The 24845-nt window shown below is 37.6% G+C and overlaps 1 protein-coding gene across 3 annotated transcripts in view; it reads left to right on the top strand.

The window, feature by feature from the left end:
- The window catches only part of pkn1a (protein kinase N1a), a 45098-nt gene extending 21035 nt beyond the window's left edge, over positions 1-24063 (top strand). The window contains exons 1-22 of one of the 3 annotated variants that reach the window (XM_046837681.1): positions 1059-1336; positions 7379-7679; positions 8044-8192; positions 9358-9478; positions 11277-11422; positions 11884-12097; positions 12261-12455; positions 14116-14225; positions 15523-15666; positions 15789-15864; positions 16331-16463; positions 16987-17074; positions 17347-17420; positions 17513-17588; positions 17685-17776; positions 18829-19005; positions 19105-19167; positions 19257-19333; positions 19410-19552; positions 20422-20529; positions 20731-20811; positions 21316-24063. In XM_046837681.1, the coding sequence (XP_046693637.1) occupies positions 1250-1336; positions 7379-7679; positions 8044-8192; positions 9358-9478; positions 11277-11422; positions 11884-12097; positions 12261-12455; positions 14116-14225; positions 15523-15666; positions 15789-15864; positions 16331-16463; positions 16987-17074; positions 17347-17420; positions 17513-17588; positions 17685-17776; positions 18829-19005; positions 19105-19167; positions 19257-19333; positions 19410-19552; positions 20422-20529; positions 20731-20811; positions 21316-21519 (2859 nt within the window). In that variant the 5' untranslated portion in view covers positions 1059-1249 and the 3' untranslated portion in view covers positions 21520-24063. Of the gene's footprint in view, positions 1-1058; positions 1337-5597; positions 5766-7378; positions 7680-8043; positions 8193-9357; positions 9479-11276; positions 11423-11883; positions 12098-12260; positions 12456-14115; positions 14226-15522; positions 15667-15788; positions 15865-16330; positions 16464-16986; positions 17075-17346; positions 17421-17512; positions 17589-17684; positions 17777-18828; positions 19006-19104; positions 19168-19256; positions 19334-19409; positions 19553-20421; positions 20530-20730; positions 20812-21315 lie in introns of those variants that run through there. The other 2 variants (XM_046837682.1, XM_046837683.1) reach the window with 2 other exon arrangements.
- Positions 24064-24845: the final 782 nt, after the last annotated feature.

The raw sequence follows: 24845 nt of genomic DNA on the forward strand, positions 1-24845 counted from the left end.
TTAGTCGAGTACAAAAACATTATTCAGCCAGGCAACTTCTAAGACCAAATAAAAATTCCAAGTCAATACAGAAACTGAGACCAGACTTGAGTCCAATGCAGGATTTGCATTCTACATTCTTATCATAATAGTGTTTAAATTATGTTAGATACCTGTGTTAGCAACCTGTTTATATTTTTGGGCAAACAAAGTGAAGAATCTGGCAAGTACATTGAAGCTTTCACATGCCTCATGAAATAGTTCATGAATTGGAAGTTCTACACCCACTGTCTTACATGCTAATGGGTGCTGTTTTTTCTCATATGCAACACCCTAATGCTTCAGGCATTTAACACATCGTCTGGTCATAATTTCCTGGTGGATTTCTTTATTAATGAGGCAGATGTTCAGTCCCTGACTCTGTCCCAGATGTTGTAACCCTGGTTATTACCTGATCATCTGACCCACCCACAAGAGTGCATTGCTTCATTCTGAGCAGTTTACATGATACTAACTGGTTCCAGTACCTGAGACAATAGACCTGTCAGCCGGGCAAATACTGACTATACAAGTCAGATGAAATCGATCCGTTTGCGGTTCATTTGAGTCCAGCTGGCTAATGCTCTGCTTCCTCATTTTGACAAACAGTCTGTCTGAAAGCCCTGGAAATACAGTTTGTTCTAGTGGTCACCATCGAAAAATTATCACGAACAATCTAATGGTTTCCATGACTCTGTACATATTCTATGTTATACATTAAATAATTTATTATTTTTTAACAGCTTGAGACATTATTTCTGAAGCCATGTCATAGTTTTATAATATAGTTCTAATATGTTATTGTCACCATAGTAACAGCTAGTAAACAGCCTACAATGTAACAATTTAGACCTTAGTATTCAAAGAAAACAAAATGTATCCTAGTCACTTCTTCTTCGGTCTGCGTCTCAGCAATCCGTATCATCTCAGCTGGTTGACTCCTCAGACTCTGGGACTACCAACCGTTACATGACGTATAAGACTTCTGCATGTTTGCACAGTGTGTTTGCTGCATGCTCTTCAGCTACTTCTCTTCAGGAAGCTTTGTGGGGTGGGGCCGTGACCTCCTTCTTCTTTTTTCTTTTCTTTTTTTTTTTTTTTTTACCAAAGACAGTTTGCCCCTTATTTGTTTTCATTGTTTCTCGAGTGAGAATACAGCCTTGCAATTTGGATTCTGGGAGTCTGACTGGAGGAAGCTATTGCAAGTAGCGGTTTTGTTTCGACCGCCATCATGGCCACGGAAGAAATGGGTGGAGACGCTCAAATGGAGAGACAAGATATTGTCAGCCACCCTGAAACAGGTGGCACCACTCAAGGGGTAGGCTTTACCCATTGCCCATTTGTATGGTCCAATGTAAATTCAGATTGGATTTTAAGATTTCTCAGTCCTGTATGCTCTTCTGATGAGTATCTTATTCACTCTGCTAGAAGTTTGCTCTTACTTGTGCTACGGTTTTGTGTACTATGGCCCCTTCCCTTTATAGCTGACATGTTTACAACACTGCCTCAGATGTCTTTTTGTCTCTTTTATAATTCAATTCCTTTCTTCCTTTGCTCGTTCTCTCGTTCATGTCCAACCCTATTGTTTATTTTTAAGGGGGTACTAAGGACAATATTTCCTTGAAGTTCTAAAAATTTATGAGCGGTGTGTTGATCATAGCGAAACTAAATTGTGTGTTTAGTATGCACACCAAGTTTTTGTATATCAGTGTTTCCTCTAGTGTAAATAATCATGCTTTTGCAGACAGGAAGTAGAGCAATGCCAAGCTTCTCTTTTTGACAAATTCTGCCTCTTTTTTACCATTGCACATCCGTGTTGACTTTTTTGCTGTTGAATTCAATTATGTTTGAAATAGAGGCGTGAGAGGTTTGTGTTTAAGTCACTTTAAACAGGCACTCCCCTGTAGAAACATGGGTCAGTCAATGTAGGAATTGCATTCAATTTGCAAGACTTTTTACACTGTATTTAGAGAGCTGGTGATTTTTTTTCCCTTTTACCAGCATCTTCCCACTACAGAACTAGAGCAGGTGAATTTTCCAGACTTCACTGGAATTGGTCCAAAGAATTTACAACAGCATGGCTCTAGTCTATACAAAGTATCTGAACATTTCATACTACAAAACTACAATGGTTGATTATACTTTTGTTTATGTAACATTTATGAAAGGAAACTCTATTATCAGCCTTTTTGTTACAATCATTAAGTTATTCAGTGTAAGAAAGTCTGAATGAAGAAATAGTCTAGTATTTGCTAGAGAATCAAGTACAATTAGTTAATAATGTAATCAAGAATCTAACTAACTCACAGAAGGAGGTAGTTTGACTGACATGGCAGATTATATTTTTTTTACATAAATCTTGTAAAAAAAACCTTTCAGGGGAAATTATTTATATCTGCTTTACCATTTTGAATCCTGTGGGCAGAAAAGAGTACAAAAGATATCTGACGCTCCAGAGTTAGAGGTTTGTTGTTTATAGATGCTTTTTAAAATAATACATTGGGTGAATATTTTATTACTGTAAATGAATAAATTTACACTTGAACAAAACCATTTTTGGTGTAAGTAAAAAAAAAAAAAAACAACCAGAAAATAATGCTGCATTTGCGTTGCCTTGTAAGTTGTTATTTGCAAATTGGAATGATGTCAAAGGTTGGGGGGGAAAAAACGCCAGGAACGCATTTTTGCTCTGTCATAGTTAATAAAAGCAGCTTACGCTGCATTTTTACAGTTTAAGGCCCGGGTTGCCTAGGTTGGTATTGTCCTCCTATAGTGAACATTTACTGATATTGCAGCACAGCAACAACAACAAACAATAAAGAGTAGCTTAGCAAGAATCTAGGTGAAAAGTTGATGAGCATTTTCTCAAAACATTTGTATAGTCAATGTTATAGGCCAGATTTATACATATTCTATCTGTATAATAAATGATCTAAAACAAATTCTGATAGAAACTCAGTAAAAGAAGAGAGAAAAAATCCCACTTTACATTGATCACAGTCATGGTGATTTGATGTCACTCCAGCTGTGATTTTGGTTGACTTGAAAATTTGGATTCTTTTCTTACGAAACCACACGGGGTTTTATATATATATATATATATATATATATATATATATATATATATATATATATATAAAAGAAAATACTAACCATAATGCTGGTATTCAATAGATCTAATGGCAGAAACAGTCAGTTGTTCATCAGGCGTATTTGTATAATTGTTTCTTTACTGCAAACCACAATTCAGTCTGCTGCATCTGGATTTGTTTGGTTACACCAGTCCAGATTAATAACTTGTAACCAGACTGAGCTTTATTTTAAAGAGCTGATCTTAATTATTAGGTTGGATTAAATGGCATAAAAGAAGAGCTGGAATTTAACTTCCTCCGCCACTTTTATAGTGTTTTCCCTCATTGCCTATCTTTCTCTCTCTGTTATTCTTGCTACTCCACTTACTGTAAATGACTCATGTGTTTTTGAACACAGTGCAGTTACTGCCATTGTTTGCGGTTTAGTTATAGCTTAGTCACTGCCACACTTTTGTGTTTGGTTGTGTTCATGTGCACGTGAGGGGGTTGAGTGTGTGTGTGTGTGTGTGTGTGTGTGTGTGTGTGTGTGTGTGTGTGTGTAAGATAATCAGATACTAAAGCAGGTATAACATGTTACTGTTGTATAGGATTAGTTTTTGTGCATCCAGCCTAAACACCTTTAAGCTCTAATGGCTTGTGAGGGTGTGTATTTGTATTCAATAAAAAAGAATCCCAACCAGTTGCCCAATAGGTACCAGGATGTGCAGATTTGCTGAAGTCAACAGAAGGAAACTCACGAGGAAAAGTGTGTGAAATACCACATAGACAATTATCTTAATCACTTGCCCAATAGTATGTGCAGATCTGCTAAGTTGAATAGAAGCATACTGTAGGAAGTAAAATAATGAAAATAAACCACCATACACAGCTTAGAGATGCATTTGCAAAATGGAAGATAATAATCTTGACTGTTAAACTACTTCCACGGAAGCCATACACTTTAATAATAATGCTGACTCTTACACTGAGCTGTAGTTACAGTCTTACATTCAAACACTTGTTCTATGAGCAGTTTAGTGTAAGAAAAATAGTGGACACCTTGGAGGAAACCCACATGAGAAAATCGAGATCCTGTGAAACCAAACAAAATATTTGTGGTTCATTTTTACATGGAGACAAACATGATGCTTACTGGACACACAGAAAGAAAAACATTTCTAATTTCTAAAAAGCTCCAATTTTACATATAGTAATAATAGTAGCTTAGTTTGGTAATTGGGGGTTAATCAGATCAGGTTCAAAAAGGAAAATCAGAATTCATTTGGGATTTGAATTTAAATGACCACGAGATGATTGACCCGAGCTATAATTATACAACACATATTACTCATTCATTCAATCATTTATTTTTAGCAACCCCTTTTATCCTGATCACTGTGGTTTAAAAGACGAGGCTCTTTTTTGGAAAACAAACCCAAACATAGACTGCGGTCACAAACCACTAACTACAGGGTGGTATTGCTTAGACTTTCTGCAGGGAGATTTGTGAAGAATGTCTGCAAGAACAGGTAGAGAACATTTTTTATTTACAGTCACTGGTCTTCTGTCAGCAGTCTTTTCAATGCATGGAGCCAATGATAAAAAGCTAGTAGGGGAATATTAGCTAAAAGACAGGTCACAGCTGTACAAATGACATAAAAAGTTCTGATGAAGATTGAATCCTGTGAAAGGGGAATCATATACATGTAGTGTTATGAAAGCTATAAGTCAGAACTCTTTAGTAAATGATGGTGTTCTTATATTTAGACAGCAGTCAAATATCCGCATAGAGGAACAAAATTATGGATTCTGGGTACATTATGAGATTAGGAACAGGCATCAGTCAGTCATGTCTGTCAACGAAGCTCACCATCTAGCATTAGCAGTCAGATTCAGACATGTGCATTGCAGAAACATTCAAGCTACCAAACAGTTTTTTCTGAAATTATTGCTTGAAGAATATTGAATGATTCAACGGTATATTATTAAAAGTAATCCTATATTTTTGTCAATCCTTTGGAACATTGTATTGTCCGCACATTTCCTACAGATGAGGAAAGAGTTTGGGTTGAAAGTCTTTCTTTAAAGTTTTCTTGTGTGTCATTGTGTTTGTTTAACTGGAAGCTGCATTCAAGGAATCTGAGCTGGATGTAGAGCAGGAAGTTCCACTACTTTGCTTCTATTCACATCCTGTAATATGAGCTAGTGATGTCATCCTTCTCTCTTTATCTCTAGCTAATTTGCTGTTGCTCATTTGCACTCGCTGCACTCTGTTTTTTGATCGTTGTATATGCAGGACACCCTACTTACACAAATCCTCACTAATATAAAGCGTTTAAAAAGGGTAAAATGCAGTTTGACATTTTAGTTATTACACATTAGATATATACCTTATTGAAGGATTCTATGGGAAAACAATCAAACTAAAATCCATGCGCTAGTTTTTGGCCAGGCACAACTTCACAGGAAACAGGAAGTGACCGTGCTGAGGCTCAGCCGGATATCCTGCACAGGGAGGGCGACCCCGACCATGGCTTTCCCTTCCTTTCTGTCTCTGTTTCTCTCCGGCTTGCTGTATGTCTCAGTTAGAGTTCGGATAGTAGAGCTGGAGTAAACAGCATGTGCTGGTCAGGGGAATGGGATCACTGGGATCGCTGGGAATACCTGGAAACGCAGGTGGAGTGTCACCTCCGTTGTTCTGCATGAATTTTGTCTTGAGCGGCGACAGTGAGTAGGACTAACAGACCTGACTTCGGTGGTTACTGGAGCACTAATACTGTTGCCTGTTGTGGAATAAGGTGGTTTGCAATGCTGCAAGCACAACTTCCTGGCGTACAAGAGCTACAGCAGTGCGATTTACACGTCGCTAGTTCCTGGAAAACGCACATTACTTTTTGAATGATGTTTTCTGAAGTGTCTCTCTGTAGCCGATTGTGTATTTTACGTCTCGGGTCTAGTTGCATATATTTTTGCTTTGCTTTAGCAGTTTGTTTCTCTTTTCACAGTTTTATGCATGTCGTTGATTGTTTGGTCTTAAAGTACAACCTCAGACACAACCACTTCTGTATTTCTGTTTTGACAGAATGTGATCTCTGTTAGCCTCATAAGGCTGTGAACAGGGTTTATTTACACTTTCTGTACTGGTGTAGCATTTGCTGAGAAAGATTTCCTGTTTATACTCCAATGACCTTAAATTATTAGGAAAATAAACGGTAGAGACTTAAATAGCTTACCCCTGCTTGTTATAATGACATAACCTGAAGGGTTTGCTAAATGTTGTTGTATAGGGTAGACACGCAAGTGTTGTCAAGGTGATGTCATCACATCTTGCATCTATTACTTGTATTACCTGTAGCAAAGTAATATTTATGGTATGGTGCATAACAAATTGACACAGATAGTTTTTTTACTGTGGATTATAAATTATAACTTAAATGGTTTGCTAATCTAGTTAGCTAACATAATCATGTAAATTTATGAGCTGGCTGTTCTTTGAGACGGCAGGTTAAGGACGCAGGTTATTCACTTATCGTATATTTAGTATTGTATTTTTATATTGACTTGATATTCTTGTACTTTTTCAAAATATTCTTTACATAAATTTAATTAAACATAATCAGTTTTTAATCTAAATACAACAATCGACATACAGTTTGTTTTATTGCTATGGCACCATTGCAGAAGTCAGGGACATTGAACTTATGATGGAATGGTCCATTGGGCTTTACGGTATTCTGTAGTTGTTACTGACACTGGCAGTTTTTCTGCTGATGATTCTTTAAAAAAACAGTGTTAATGTCGGTGACTTTCACCTACTGCTGTGATGTGAATCTATTCTGTTCAGTTTAATTCATTTTTATTTGTATTGCGCTTTTAACAATGGACATTGTCAAAAGCAGCTTTATAGAGATAATGTGATAATAAAGAATGTATAGGTTTGTTTCTTATAATTGTAAGTTTGTCTCTAATAAACAAGCCAGTGGTGACTGTGGCAAAAAAAAAAAATCTCCCTGAGATTGCCTGAAGAAGAAACCTTAAGAGGAACCAGACACAAAAGGGAACTCATTCTCATCCGGGTGGCACCGAATGTCCATATATGCATCAAACAAGAAGTAGCCAAAACCTTACCAAGAATATCAATTACACTGTATGATAAAAAAAAAAAAAAATGTAGAAGCCAACCATCCTGTTATAGTTACCTGCATTCTTCTGCGAACGCTTTCCTCTAGATTTTTACACACAGTGATTTGCCCATTCATTTTAAACCTCTCTCGTTTTTTTGTCTCCAGAGTGATCCGGGTGGGTTGTCCGTTCTGGAACAGCTAGGTCTGGACCATGGCTCAGACTTTTCAGATACAAGCGTGCAGCAGCGGCTGGATGAGGAACGTGAGAAGATCCGCCGTGAGATTCGCAAAGAGCTAAAGATCAAGGAAGGAGCAGAGAACCTGAGACGTGCAACCACAGACAAACGCAATGCCCAGCAAGTGGACAGCCAGCTGCGCACCTCCAACCGGCGTCTCCAATGCCTCCATGACCAGCTCCAGGAGCTTGATGCCCATATTGTTGTCAAAGGAACAGATGATGCTCGTGGTGAGTCTACCAGTAAAAGCATGGAGCATTGTGTTCTAGTGACAGAAAAAAACTTTGATCTTGCATGTTAAATGGGTTTCTAGTCATTCATTAGTAGCATTTGTGGTACAAGTTGCTTTAAAAATAAATGTTTACTTTGTGTTTATACCTCAGTACTCACTTATAAGTCTTGATTGTGCTCACAGCTGGATGCACAGACATTATATATTTAATATTTATCTTGTATAACTGAGACCCCATTAAATGACAGATCTGACTTTTTCCATAAGCATTAGCTGATATTTACTCCTACTCAAATCTTAGGCTTTAACCTCACATTACAGCAGATTCTGACAGTCTTAAATGTGATCTCTGCCCACCGTAGATGATGTGCCCCGGTCTCCTGGCACAGAGAGTCGAACCTCGGCCCATCAGGACCGTATTGCCGCACTGGAGAGGCAGCTTAACATAGAGCTTAAAGTCAAGCAAGGTGCTGAGAACATGATCCCTATCTACGCCAACAGCTCAACCAAGGTAACGCACACTCACTTGCACACAGTCAGTCTCTTTCTCTCTATCTGCAATGATAGAGATTTTTCGTTCCCGTTTCGGATTTTACCTGAAAAAATTCAGTTTTTTCAAAGGAACGGTGTATATAGCCGAGCATCCTAGGGAAGGGACAAACAAATACACATTACAAACAATTTCATTTTACATATGATCTGATCAATGTTTCTTCTACCTTAATTCAGACTCAAGACTTGAGACTCCTTTTGGACTGTGATTTATTAAACTTCGACTTTCCAAAATACTCCATGTGTAAATTAAAATCAGTGCTCTTTAGTCTTTTCCACAGAGGTGTGTCTATAGGATTTCATTTCAACCAGAAGCCACACTCGATTCTAATTCCTTCCATTCAGCTATCAATTGTGCTTACAGTTTTGCTGGAAAGAAAGTCTGAAGCCATATTTGTGGCTTTTTGTGGATAAGATTGTAGAATCTCTCCAATGTAAAGTCCAACATCCACTGAGCTACTTCCCCTTCTTCCCTCTTTATCCCTGGATCCTCATTCAGTTTGAGTAGCAGCTTAGGGCATTGTAATTTGAACTGAATTTGAGTAGTAGTTTTGGGAACTTTGGGGGCCTTGTAATAAATATTACATAAATACAGTATATGAATTCAAATGGCTAATGGCCAGTGGGCCTCAATGGTAAAGATGAAAAGACTGGTATCAATTTGGGCTACTTTTCAAAATAAACACAAATGATCTAAATGTGTAATATCACTCAGTATTATTACCTGTTTGCTGCATTTTTGGTTAAAACACCAGAAGGAATGAACACACTCTGTCAACATGTCAGTTATTGCTCAGGTGCCTGTATCAATATATGAGACAGTAATAAACCAACACAGCTTGCCAGTGAAATATAACATATCAAACCAACATGCACTTTATTTTAACATTAGGAGACGTATTGATGGTGAATATTCCTTGTTAAATTTCTGCTTAGATTAGATTTATGGTAAATGTATGCTTGGATTGCTGTGCTTCAGACCTAAAGTGATGGGTCTCCTACAGTTTTTTTACAGACCCCATTGCAAATTCTTGCTAACAACAAGGACCTGTGTATACTTTTTTCTTTTTGTAATAAACCTTAAGTATAATATTACTTTGTGTGTGTGTTTGTGTGTGTCCTAGGATAAAAAGATGTTGCAGACCGCACAGCAGATGCTCCAGGACAGCAAAACCAAGATTGACATCATTCGCATGCAAATTCGCAAAGCAATGCAGGCTCACGAGCACAATGAGGACATACAAGGTGTGTGTGTGTGTGTGTGTGTGTGTGTGTGTGTGTGTGTGTGTGTGTGTGTGTGTGTGTGTGTGTTTGCTTCGATCTGTAAGAGTTACACTATGAAATGTATCTCTGCATGACATTAGGTTATTGCTGTGTGAGCACACTGAAGTAAAACAGATCAATAAGCAACTCTATATATATATATATATATATATATATATATATATATATATATATATATATATATATATATATATATATATATATATATATATATATATATATATATATATATATATATATATATATATATATATATATATATATAAATATATATAGCTGCTTATTGATCAAGGGACTTTTCTTTTTACCTCAGTGTGCTCACACAGCAATAACCTAATGTATAAGCATGTATATAAATAAATATTTTGTTTTTTTTTTTAATCTAAAAATCATTTAGCTCTAAAGCTATCATCTTAAACATATATTTGCATTAAAATAAAGAAATATAAACATTCTGAAATAAGTCAAACAGCAGAACAATGGTTTGTAGTAAACACACACACACACAAACACACACACATATGCATGGTCAGAAGCATTCCATGTCTTGCTCAGAGACAATAGAAAGTATTAAAAGGCTTTTTGTGTGTGTAATGCTATTAACTGCACTCTACCACATTACATAGCTCACCTGCTGCAAACACTGCACTGCTGTCTGGAGTCTAACACTGTATTTATTACACCTCTGCAACACATACAGACACACATTTCTGGGTGCATATTTGTGTTCCCAAGTCTGGTACCTTAATAGGACATGAAAGCATCTCCACTCATCCAACAGCCCCTGCACTCACTGTGTATTCCTCACACATTCTATCTCTATATCTGTCTCTCTCACACATTAAGCACAAACCTTTGGTCTCAACCCGCTCGTGATTTATTGAGAAATTACAAACTCTGACTCGCACAATTTCTCATACCTGCAGTACATGTTTAGGTTAACGGAATAGAATTAAGGATATTAAAAAAAAGGTAGATAAATAAAAAGTATAAATTACTATGAAAAAAAATTACAATACATTTAAAAAGACGTAGCCAGAGCAGTCGCGAAGGCAGCCGACCTTACCGGCGCCATCTTCAATTTAACTAGTGTTACGAGGAATTAATGCTCGTAAAATGGCTTGGAAAATAGCAAAGTGCTGAAACTGATTTATTCTACAGGAATACAGGAATTCTTGTACCAGGAATATATTGTATGTAAGGAATAAAACATAATATGAAAATACTTTGGAGTTTTAATTTTAAGTTAGATTGAAGTAATTTTCCTGTGACAATATAATAACTTTATGGGAGTGCAAATGTGCAATATATATTACAATAATACTAAATATGGTGCAAATATGAAGTATACATATATACAACAGCAACACATATATAACAGCAATTTCAACAGCAATTTCACAACATTTTATTAATTTTTTTCCAGTTACAATGAGATTTAATTTTGTGAAAAGTCTTCTAAATAAGTTATTTCCCTCAACCGCTTGTTAACTAGGAACTGCAATTTGTGACATTTCTCCGGCTTTACCTCTAACAATGAAGAGCTGACACTGGAGACTCCATACAGAAAATATTAGCATTCATAAATTTGGAAAAAAAAAAAATAATCAAGCAAGCTTTTAAAATCACATGTTTATTACTCTTTTACTTTTTTTTCTAAGTAGGCTACTGTTAAATTCTTGTGTAATAATATGCATGAGTGAAAATTGAAACCAAAGGCAAGGGTTGTGAAAAGCTGAAAATCCCATCCGTCTTACAGGAAAGCCCGACCCATGTGGGATAGAGCTGAGGATCGAGGAGCTGAGGCATCACTACCGAGTAGAGCATGCTGTTGCAGAGGGAGCCAAAAATGTTCTGAGGCTGTTGGGAGCCAACAAAGTGCAGGACAAAAAAGCCATGTCCGAAGTATACACACTAATACACACACACACACACACACACACACACACACACAGATTTAAGAGCATAAACAGGCTAGAAGAATCCAAATGATTATAGTCATTAAAAATGTAAAAAAAAATGCAACGCATACACAATTTGTATTTTTCCTTAATTCCACTGATTAATATTTTCATGCACATTTAAGTGCTCTTTTTTTGTAAGCATGCATATGGTTTTGGTCCTTGTTTTAAATAATAAAAACCCGACATTGTCCCTTGATTATTGTCTCTTAAATGCACTTTAATTTACAATGCGCAATTCACTTAGAGCAGCTGGGCAGAAAACCAAAAATATCTCTTATGCAAATAATGTCAATAGTAATAAATGTCTTAGCGAGCCTCTCATGTTGAAGTGTATTACTCTTTCTCTCTCTCTCTCTCTCTCTCTCTCTCTCTCTCTCTCCCCTCCTCTCTCTTTCTCTTTAGGCTCAGTGTCGTCTGAGTGAGTCCACTCAGAGGCTGGATCTACTGAAGGTCTCTTTAGACCAGCGCCTGGCTGATCTACCCGAGGATCATCCCAAAGCCTGTCTAATCAAAGAGGAGCTCGTCCTGGCCTCCTCACCCACATTCAGCTCACGTCACAGCACCCCCTACCTGCACAACCAGTACAGCACACTGTCTAAACCCTCTCCTCTCACTGGTAACTTTTAAGATCTTGAAAATATTATGAAAAACACAAATAGTATTTAAACTCTGAATTTGTTTGGACAGAACTTATAAGTGTACTATGCCATAGTTATTTTTAAAGTTAATCAATTGTGTGTGTGTGTGTGTGTGTGTGTGTGTGTGTGTGTGTGTGTCAGGCATGCTACAGGTGAAATTACTAGGCTGCGTGGGCATGTTGGAAGTGGTTCCGGGCCGTAGCCGTGGCAGCCCGGTGGTGTTGCCGTGCCACAGTCCCGGCGAGGCTCGCTCCTTCATGCGCAGTGGAAAAGGGCTGTACAGCCGCAGTGGCAGCGTTAGTGGCAAGAGCACACTGAAAACAGATGAGCTCTCCTGTGAGTGTGTGTTCTAATATTTGCACAATATCATCAGAGAGAGATATATACAGTATAAAAAGCATAAGTGACTGTGAATCAGTTTCCCCTGCTTTTAGTACAAATGCAGAGGAGACAACCATTACAACAGGAATGGTTTTGCAGGTGGTGGCAACAGACTCTCTCATCTTGTCCTTCCTCACTGATTTGTCTCTAGTTTTGTTGTTACTACTTGTAGCACGAGGCAGTATCTGAAACCCTGTAGGGTTGCACAAGTAGTTTAGCTCTTCCAGGATGGTTCATATCTACATCCAAACTATGAGGTGGTATCAAAAAGTTTTTAGATTAGCTCAGTTTACAAGAAAGTACTATATATATCTACGTTTACACACGTTTACCACTTCTGGAATGTATTCTGGAAGTCTTCTTTCAAAAGCGTGTGAAGAATCTTTTGTATTGGTGTCAAAAACGGTGATGTTTGGGAAGAGGCTGAAGTCCACAGGAGCCAAATCTGGCGAGTAGGGTGGGTGCAGAAGTGAGATCATGTGGCTTGTTCTCTAAACATTATCATAAAGTTGCCAAATGGTTTCGACATTTTCGGGGGTCGAGCTTGTTGAAGGTCTTCATGATCTCTCGTCGTTTTCCAGAGATGTTCTTTCACTCTTAAAGCGCGCATGCCGGTCAAAACACCTCGAACGACTCGTTGTAGCATCTCCGTACATCAAACGTATGTCACTTCAAACGTCCCGAGTTTCACATTTGCTCTTTGTTCTAACATGCTCTCCATGATGAAATAGCAGACGTGGTAAGGCACGTGGTCAGAATAGCACCAGCAGTCTTGAAACTTTTTGATACCACCTAGTATTTAAGATGACTGTTTGTTTATATTCGTATCCATGGATTATCAGTGAATAGATTGGTGACAAATTATATAAAATTTTATTAAATTTTATTTCTATCTCACAGTGGGCTTTATCTCAAAGCAACTTTACAGAATGTAAGAATTATAGAACAAAGTTCACTTTTATTTAAATTGGTGTATTTATCAGTGATGAGCAAACCTGGGTCGACTGTGGCAAGAAAAAACTTCCTTAGATGTTATGAGGAAGAAACCAGACTCTAAATGGAACCCATCTTCATTTAGGTGACACCAAGAGTGTGATTATAAACCATTACAACATTATAAACAGCGGCGAGTCAGAAATATCATGAGAAACCGGAGTGTGTGATTATTTTAGTGAGTAATTTCCATTTACAGTATTATTCAGTAGAGACTTTTGGAGTTGTGGAACCAGGAGCTCCCGAACGACTTCTACATTAGCTGAGATCATTATAGATTCAACACCAAATCCTCCATGCCAAAGCTTTTAAATGTTCAATAATGGAGGAACAGCATATGTAGCATGTTATTTTGAACGTTGATTAAGAGGTTGTTTTTCCTCAAATGTCCGAAGTCTCCATAACGTGGGACACAACTAGAGCTGCCCCAATCTCTGGATGCCTCAGGATGGGTAGAAAAAGAGAAACAGTGGAGAGGAATTAGTGTAGCAAATTGATCAAAGTATTTATAGCAACGATTTTTCTCTTCACATCAATCATGCCTCGGCTGGTTGTATACATTTGGTGTGTGGTGTAACTCAACCAGTATCTTCTGTGTGTGTGTGTGTGTGTGTGTGTGTAGCGGACGTGAGTGCTGTGCTGAAGCTGGATAACACTGTGGTGGGTCAGACAGCGTGGAAGACAGTTGGAGAAAATACTTGGGACCAAACATTCACCATAGAGTTGGAAAGGGTGAGCATTAATAACTAATAAACTACAGGTCACAGTTTTATGGGTATATGAAATAAAAAAAGGTAAATGTCAGCTGACTAAATCTGTTCATGTTTAAAATACTTGACTACATGAAGAGATTTTTTAACTACAACCAGTTCACTTTAATGGTACATAATTTTATTCCATTTGCCAAACCTGTAGCGATAAAATGAAGCTCAGGTAATTATGCTTTTTTGAACATTTAGTGGTAGGATGGCATTTGATCATAGTAAAATACTAGTACAGTCTACATTTTAATTGCCATTACTCTGATATATGTTATTCTACTACACAGTATTATTGAGTTCTCAATACGGATTCATTTAAAGATATGGATACAGGACTTGTATGGTGGATGTTCCACATTCATTGATTTAAAAATAAATTGGGTAATTGATACTATTTGATATGTAAGGTGTAGGTTCAGTTGGCAGTTTTGGAAGAAGTTTCCAGTATCAACATTTTGTACAGTCAGAAAAAAGCTGTAACGCTATGTTTTCCACCACAGTAAAGTCTTCAGCATGGAGAAGTCAGTGCTTTGAAGTTTTGTTTCGAACTTGAAACTTTCATTCGATTACAATCATATAGCATATAATGATATGTACAATTTCTGTTTTGTGTTTTAATTATAAATGATACTCAAAGTTGTTGGAACGTACAACATAAAACGTGGGGTAGGAGGAAATGAACTATTTAAATAAAGGGGAGTGGGGAATGTGTCAGAATTCAATTCCATCCAACGTAATCTCATATGAGTTGTGTTATGTATATAAATATTAAACAGTGTACATATATATTCACACAAACTTATACATACATACATACACAAGCATATATTATACACATATATTTATCTCTCTCTCTCTCTCTCTCTCTCTCTCTCTCTCTATCTCTCTCTCTCTCTCTCTCTCTCTCTCTCTCTCTCTCTCTCTCTATATATATATATATATATATATATTTGATTTGTCGCTATATATATATATATATATATATATATATATATATATATATATATATATATATATATATATATATAGCGACAAAATCAGATCTTCATTTTAATACATATTCAATGCATTTCCTCCATTTCCCCAGAAATACATCCTTTTAAATAAACAAAAAAAAGTCATCTTTTCCATCATATAAATCTTTATGTACACATCTATAGTTATCATCTAAATATAATCATTGTTCATTCATTTTAAAGACGGTGTGTGTGTGTGTGTGTGTGTGTGTGTGTGTGTGTGTGTGTGTGTGTGTGTTTGTGTGTGTGTAGTCTAGAGAAATGGAGATAGCTGTGTATTGGAAAGACTATCGCTCTCTGTGTGCCCTGAAATTCCTGAAGCTGGAGGATTTCCTGGATAACCAGAAACACACAGTTAAGCTGGAGCTGGAACCACAGGGCCTGCTGCTGGCTGAGGTATACACACACACACACACACACACACACACACACTTCTACACCCATTTATAAAGATGTTGTTACTGTCGGTCCAATATCTCAGCCTTGTGTGTATGTATGTGTGTGTGTTTGTGTTCCAGGTGACATTCTTTAACCCAGTCATTGAAAGGGTTCCACGCCTTAAGAGGCAGAAGAAAGTGTTCTCTAAGCAACAGGGTAAACAGCTTTCCATTTAATCCAAATGTAATCGTCCACTCGAGACTTTCCTTTAGTCGCATTTTGTTCTTCGTTAACGCCATGCAGACCCGCTTATGTGAAAGACACAATGTGGCTATAAACATGCAGCTGCATATTTTCCACATCTGCACCTCATCTGCTTTGATCTGTCTGACTCGCTGGATGTTCTAATGGTTGATCAAACACCCGGTCGAGTTCACACTCTGTTAAGGTCATGTATGGATGTAGACTTTATATAACCATGTGCTAAAATACACACTGAAAAGAAAAAAGGATCCGCAAGTAGGAACCTCCTGATGTATACATGAACATCATTATAAAGCATTTATATGAGTCAATTTTAAGCGCTCAGAAAAATTTGATAGCGTTCACTCAGACAGCAAATAAATACGTTTTTCTGTATTGTGTGTGAAGTGTGTGTTAAATCTTGTGCGTTTATCTACAGGTAAAGCTTTCCTACGTGCGCGCCAGATGAACGTGGATATCGGCACGTGGGTGCGGCTGTTAAGAAACGCCATTCCGACCGTTAACAACACGGGAACCTACAGTCCCAATGCTGCTCACACGATACAGTCTGGGTAATAAACACAATAATAATACACTTATACACACATTTAATGCATATGCAGTGTAGACGCATGAGATTACCGGTAAAATCGCGTAGCATATTTTGTACATTTTGGATGATTATATACCATGAAGCAATATTTAATATATAACACAAAAGCATAGACAAAAGAAAAAAGAAAGTTTCTCACTGTTTGTTTGTTAATGCTGTTTAAATGCTCTCACACAAATCCAAGTCTTCATGAATCTGTGAATATTTTTAGGTATATTCATTAAGAAATCACACCTGATTGGTTACTGCTTTTTAGGACTGAGGGGAAAATAAGAAATAATAGCATTCATTTTTAGGGTGTTCTCTCTTTATTTGTGCAAAATCCACAAGTTCAGCTTTTTTAAAACAATTTAGAAAACACTGGCCATACCAAGTCACTGTATTGCTATTATTTTTACTATTCATCTATATAGGTTTCTGGTTTTCATCTGTGTTTCTCTGTGTGTTCGGGTATCTGTGTGTTTGACATGTCCATGTTGTAGGGAGATCTCTGTAGAGAAACTGAGCCTGGACTCGGAGTCCCCCATGAAAGTGGAACTCAGGAGAGACATGACAGATGGACAGACACCGGTGAGAAAACAGATCTCGTGTGTCCTGCTTAAGCTGTTTTTAAACAACATTAATACGTTAGCATGCCTATAGTAAAACGTCCTCCGTTATAAAATTCCCAGAGGAAAATTGTGTGCATGAGAAATGATGTGATATGACCCTCACAGTCTGAAGGGCTGTGTAAAAGTCTAGACACTGCCATTCATATGGATTGAAGTCAGTGTCTGTTCTTATCCTTCACTCTTGTCCTGTTATTCATTTACTCTTTGTTTAATGTTTCTTCATGATTTCAGGAAAAAACGAATATCATTGAGCCTCCTCAGGACTCTACACCTCAACGACCCAACAGAACACACTCGCTCAGCGGGTATTCACACCCACACATGCGAAGATATACACATCATTATTTTGTTGTTTGTGTTACATTTTCTTTATTTATATGTAACTGATTTTCTGCAGCAAACAGAAGAAAACTCCATTGGGGCTTCAGAATTTCAGGTTGATTGCTGTGCTGGGTAGAGGTCATTTTGGCAAGGTAAACATCGTCCCTTATGTTGTCCTTGGTTTAATTCGACTTTTCCTTTTCTGCAGTTTTACTGTAAATCGATTCTGCTTATTACTTTTTTTTCAGGTATTGCTGGCGGAATATAAGAAATCAGGCTCAATGTATGCTATTAAAGCACTTAAGAAAGGAGACATTGTAGCCCGAGATGAAGTGGAGAGGTAAGTCTGCATCAGGAGGCATTTAGAGTGGTAGTCTGTAGCTGACAACATGTGCATTGACAGCACCCAAGTGTTTAATAAATCATAAAATAAAATACAATCATACACTGATCAGACATAACATTATGACCACCTGCCTCATATTGTATTGGTTCCCCTTTTGCTGCCAAAAAAGTCCTGAACCTGTCGAGCATCAACAGCATTAACTTCTTCAGCAATATGAGATACAGTAACTCGTCTGTTGTATCGGACCACATGGACCAGCCTTTGCTCCTCATGTGCATCAGTGAGCCTCGGCCACCCACGACCCTGGAGCACTTTTGATAGATCCTGACCACTGCAGACCAGGAACAGCCCACAAGAGCTGCAGTTTAGTCTAGACGTTACAATTTGGCCCTCGTCAAACTCAAATCCTTACGCTTGCCCATTCTTCCTGCATCTAACACATCAACATTGATATTCACTTGCTGCCTATTAAATCTCACCCACTAACAGGTGCCACTTCACCTCTCATAATGTTTTAATGTCATAATGTTATGCCTGATCGTAGTATATTAAAGAGGCAGGCACAAAGAGCAAAACCAAAGTTTTTGTTCCATCTAGGAAACCAAGAAAAAAGAAAAATAGGAAAGCATTATAAGAATAATATACCTGGAGGCACAAAAGACATGTACCTGGGTAAATAAGGGACAGAAAAGAGTTTGTTGTCAATAGGTCAGACATTAAAATTCCTAATCATGCCACAGCTATCTATAAAATAAATATAAAATCCCTAACTATCAATATTTATCATTAATCAACCACATTGTATGTGGAAGTGGACAGATAGCAGATCGCTGCCCTGTTACATGGGCAAGAAACAGCCCAGGTCTTAAAGGAAGCACGTCAACCCAGTGCTAGTATTTAGGCGAGGATGACCTCAGGTGGTGTGTGGTGGAATTGTCCAGTGAGAGCTTAACTGAATTATAACACACTACATGCTGAAGTCTCTTAATGTAAAACCTTATGGTACTTATGGTCCTGGTCACTTCTGTCTTCTTCACTGTCGACAGCCTGATGTGTGAGAAGCGGATCTTTGAGATCGTGAACAGCTCTCAGCACCCGTTCCTGGTGAATCTGTTTGCGTGCTTCCAGACGGCGGAACATGTGTGTTTTGTCATGGAGTACACAGCGGGCGGAGATTTAATGATGCACATTCATGCTGATGTATTCAACGAGCCACGGGCTGTGTACGTAGACCACGTGTTTGCTGAAGTGTATTACGTTTACATTACAATGGATCTGTCGCAGGATGGATTGTGGGTAACGATACTGATGTCTCTTTGCAGGTTCTATGCTGCCTGTGTGGTGCTTGGCCTTCAGTTTTTACACGACAACAAGATTGTATATCGGTATGAAACCCATCCGTTGTGTATGTTTTCTTCTTTGTATCCTATCACTATTATCTGTTAGATAATGACTTCACTCTCTTAATATTCAGGGACCTAAAATTGGACAATCTGCTGCTCGACACAGAAGGATACGTTAAAATTGCTGACTTTGGACTGTGTAAAGAAGGTATGAGAAAATGAGCATTACAATAACCATTACAACAACATTATCTTAACCTTTGTGTTGTTGTATTTCTCTTGAGGAATGGGCTTTGGGGACAGGACGAGTACGTTTTGTGGCACTCCGGAGTTTCTCGCTCCAGAGGTTTTGACAGACACGTCCTACACACGGGCAGTGGACTGGTGGGGACTCGGAGTTCTGATCTACGAGATGCTTGTCGGAGAGGTAGTAAGGGGTGGGGGGTGTTTGTGGTTGTGTAATTTCTTTTTTTTTTTATCGTTTAAAGGAGATTTCCAGCATTTTTAAACCTAATCTCCATCCGGCACATCTGTTTTAAAGACAGGGTGCCCTGTAATGAGAAAAGAATCTTTTAGAAAACTGAGCAGTGTGCAGGGAAATAAAACCTACTATATATGAATATCACATTAAAGACATGCAGTGTAAAAACAGCTAAAGGCAGGGGGTTTCAATCCAATCTCTGTGCATCACATGTATAGTGTGTTTGTGACACTAAGTGTATGTGTGACCGCGGACAACAGTTTTTGACGTCTTCCTGTTCCGAGAAAAGAACAGAACGTCTTTTTGCTTTTTTAATAAATGTCCAAGGCAAATTTTGCAAGTAACATACTTGAACTAACTCAAATCTACAAACTTGATACTCATCATGCTGTTAAAAAAATTGAAAAAAACTCACCATTCAATTTTTTTTTTGATTTTGTGTTTTTTAATGTAGGAACACAAAACATAGATTTAATTAGCAATTATACAATTTAATAACTTAATTTAAAGTAATTGAAATCAATTATACATTTAAAGCCTGCAGATATATTTGCCTGAAGAACATGTTTTATGTACAACTTTATTAAAGGCCCTAACAACTGGCCTTAGACTTATATTATAAGTGTTTTAAAGTTCCACACCTTTAACTGGTGTAATTTAAAAAAAAAAACACTGATTGTTCTGTCAATACTGGAAATTGTTTATTAACAAATTTATTCAACCAGTTTCTTTTAACCTTCATTCACTTAGGCGGTTGCTTTCAGGAAATGAGGAAACTCCTTCTGTACCTTTTATTCTTCTCGTTCTCTTTCTAGTCTCCATTTCCAGGAGATGACGAGGAGGAGGTGTTTGACAGCATAGTGAACGACGAAGTCCGTTACCCGCGATTTCTGTCGTCAGAGGCGATCGGCATTATGAGGAGGGTGGGTTCAATACATGCACAAACACAATAAAGCACACAGAGTTTGTAGCCTGATTATAAGAGACTAGACATAACAGCAGGCATGTGCATGGTGAGTGAATGGTAACCGATGTTAACTTGTCTACTGCAATATTTGAAAGATTTGAAGTAAAAATGGAAGTTGCACTGGAGCATTAAGGATTTGTTTTATGTCTGTTGACAGCTGTTGAGGAGGAATCCGGAGAGGAGGCTGGGTTCTGGAGAGAAAGATGCTGAAGAAGTTAAGAAACAGCCTTTCTTTAGGGTAAGTGAACGAAATATCTTGGCTTTTATGCGTTTTACGCAGTATTTAGGTATTCAAAGGCTAACAGCTATAGACAAAGCTTGGTGGAGATTCATGTATGCTTTTTAAACATCACATTCCACATTTAGTCACCATTCCACATTGCGGTTATAATAACCTCAACTCATGGCCAGTATATGACAAAGAATTCCACCCTTGTTATTTATAGGCGAATCAGAATCATCTTTATTGCTGAGTATCATTGATTGCATGTACAAGGAATTTGTAATGGTGTACTGGTGCTATAAAAATATAAAAATAAACTCTTGATCCTGCATAACCTATTATTGTGTTTTTTTAATTCTTATTGTTTTGCATAAATATATAGCAATTAAATCTATCTGAGGTCTGATGTGCAGAATTTCACCACTGAATACTTACTATATACGTTTCACTGAATACAGGCCGGAGTTTGTAAATATAAACGCTATCTCGTATGTCATCCTTTCTCTCTTTCTTTTATAGAATATGGACTGGGAGGCTCTCCTCCAGCGTAAACTTCCTCCCCCGTTCGTTCCCACTGTCGGAGACAAAGAGGACGTGAGTAACTTTGATGAAGAATTCACAACGGAAGCGCCCACCCTCACGCCGCCCAGAGAACCCCGCGTGCTCTCGCGCAAAGACCAGGACAGCTTCCGTGACTTTGACTATGTCTCTGACCTCTGCTGAGCTCCTGTAACACTCACACAAAATCCAGGGGTCATGAATCTTCTAGGATTGTTTATTTCTTCCCACTGTTATAAAGAAAGACGGTCATAACCACTACACTGTGACACAGCAAAGATGAAGGGCTGCTGATTACGATGGCTTGTGTGTTCAAGAGAAGACCTGGCGTTTTTACACTGTGATTGAGGACGAAATTGCAAAAGACCAGAAATGTAAAAGAAATGAGGATTTCTTTTTTTTGTTTTTCAAAATCCAACATTTATTCATGTGCCGGATGCTTCTCTACAGAGTGACCTATAATTGAGCCAGAATCCAGTTTAAGCACATGGCTAAGCAAAGTAAGGGGACACAAAAGAGGCTCTCAGACAAACCTGGGCTTTGAACTTTCCAGCCACAAGTACAGAGTCCTCTCCACTGAGCTACCACTGCCCGCTTGCAGTTAAAATGTCGTCTTTGCTGTTTGTCTGTCTCTAAATTTCACCTCTCAGCCATTCGGTAAAAGAAGATCCTCTTTTTTCTTACTTGACACGGTGTTTGGACCCATTGAAACGCTTTTACATTCTCAAAAGAAATGGGAATGCCTTAATTTTATACACTGTCTGTTTAGACACTTTTAGTCTTAGATCTCTTATAAGCATGTTCGTCGAAACAAAGAAACTGAAAAAGATCTTGGAAACGGGTGGAGTGATGTGAGACAGAATGAGAAATTATGAAAAGTCACTTGATAGAAAATAGTGCTACGTACATTTACAGAATTGGATTGTGCATCAAATACTCCTCATACAATTCACATTATATATAATACTGTGGTTATAGCACCAGGCATATGACATCAACCCCACCACCCCAACTTTTTAACTAACAAACATAACTCAGATACTTGGTGCCCAACTCTAGACATTAGTCTTAAACCAGTGCTCATTGAACATCACAGAACAGATGATAGTTTAGCTAGGGGTGTAAACTAGAGGTCGGCCGATCATGGATTTTTACAGATATCGATAGCTAGATTGGATTGTACTAGCCAATAACCTATTAATCAAATGATAACTTTAAAATAGATTCCGGATAAAAACACTCTGGGAAAAAAAAAAAAATCACTCCATGTACAATAGTACTGAACTTTAACTTTAACTAAAAAACGATACTGAATCCTGAAAATGTGCAAAAATAAAAAAATATTAATATATTAATTAATAAATATCATTATATTATTCATAAATTGTAAAAATTAATATAGTATATAATGCAGCATGTAGTCTCACGTGTAAAAAAAAAAAACAGCACGTGGTGTCAGTCATTTGCCTCTAGAGGCCGCTCTTGTAATGACGACAAACGCAAGCAGGAAAAACTACCGGTATGGATTTTTGCCGATAGATCCAGCAATCTATTGGTGCAAATTAATCTGCAAAACAGATGAATCGGTCGACTTTTAGTGTGAACCTTAGGCTTGCACGTGATGTGCTACAAATCTTATTTGATGACATTCCTGAATCTGCTATGGTGTGCTATAATTTGATTCAGCAGCCTTCTACTGATTAGAATCTGGTGTATCTGTATCGTTAATTCGCAAATTATCATGATGATGATAATGAGAAAGACTATTTTATGTATCAGCGTTACCGGCAAAATGAAACAGGCAAAAAAATTGTTTACCTGTTTACAGCTCAATTTAAAAATTCATAATTGTTGATTTGTGGTTGTCAGTAACTTTGGATTTTAATTTGATGCACTGATCATCATTACAACTCGTTATACTGTAATCCCGCGTTTAGAAATGAAAAACCGTGATAAACCCCAAAAATGCTATTATATGTATACAGTGCTTTACTGTATTAACATTTTACATTTTATAATTAATAATTTTATTTTTATTGATAAATGTCATTATTTCAACATAAAACTCCATAAAAAAACAATTCCCTATAAGTTTTTTGGTCTGTCGTGCTATCCGTGAGAGACCGGGAAAATCAGCCAAAAAATTAGTTATGTGACAAATGCAATTTAGCGAAAAAGCGGGGATTACTGTACCCCGATCTTAAACACATCCAAATGTACTTTTACCTCAGAACAGTTTGGGATTAAATTATTGCAATGAAGGACATAACAGGTTCCGATCAAAACCTGCTGTGAGTTCTTGGGTTTTTTCCCCCTGTTTCTTTTAATGAAGGATGAATTTTTTAGTTCTTGTCTTTTTTTTTCTATGTTGTGGGTGGAAATATGTAGCAAATTGTTTTTACAAATCCTAATCCTGTATTTGTTACATTTCTACCCATTTTATATTTCCCCTCTTTGGAATTGCTGGCTTGTGTCAGATATGAATACACTGTGATAAACCTGTAGCACAACTCCTTGGTAGACTATTTTCCTGAAGACGCCGTTAACGTCTGTGCTTCACAACCATTACGACATCCGGACAGTAAATCAGACTTCACTCTGTTTTCACTTTCCAGTGATCTGGAGGTCAGTATCAATCCTGTCTATCCAGTGTACACCTATACACAACATTTGAGATGAGCTCTATTTATAAAGATGTGTTGTACAAAACTGCTGTGTTTGTCTATATATACAGTACACACACACACACACACACACACACACACACACACACACACACACACACTCATTTATACCTTGAGGCAATTCAGTTCCACAGTTCACCTTTGCAGCATGTGGGTGGAAATTGACGAGATTTCAAGGGGAAAGCCTTGTGTACATGAGGGGAACATGGACAGAAACTTAGGACAGACAGATGTTACTAGTAGAATTATACTATTATAAATCACTCAGCAATTACGTCTTAGGAAGAAGATCCATGTTATTTGTGATACACACAGTATAGAGATATCTCTTAGGCCCTTGTTCACCACTTCGGTTCATTTGTACAAAGCTCCAGATGTCAGATGTCTCCTTTCAGTCAGAATCAACTGAAATCACATTCTAGGAACCTTCAGACACTCAAATGCTTTATAACCACTTAAATATGTAGCTCAGACTGATTTGTGCCTTTGGTTGAGTATCTTACTTAGTAATGTCATCTTGATTGATTCATCTTCAGCGTTAGTTTCAATACCAGCACCCAGGATCTCCAGTAAATGGATATATTCAACATATATCTAAGAATGCTTGCAAAGCCCCTGTAAGTAACCTGAAGAAAGGCTTCAGAATGTAGGTTTTACCAAAAACCAAAATACATTGCGATCCATTATCTGGCTGTTCTGAGTGTTTATCGAGATGGTTCGCTGTCAAATGAATGTTAGTGTGTATGAGGCCCAAGTAGATGCAAATAAGCACTCCGGATCACAACACTAAATAGTTATTACCAATCA

This window comes from Silurus meridionalis, chromosome 24 (genome assembly GCF_014805685.1).
Source record: "Silurus meridionalis isolate SWU-2019-XX chromosome 24, ASM1480568v1, whole genome shotgun sequence".
Lineage (NCBI taxonomy): Eukaryota > Metazoa > Chordata > Actinopteri > Siluriformes > Siluridae > Silurus > Silurus meridionalis.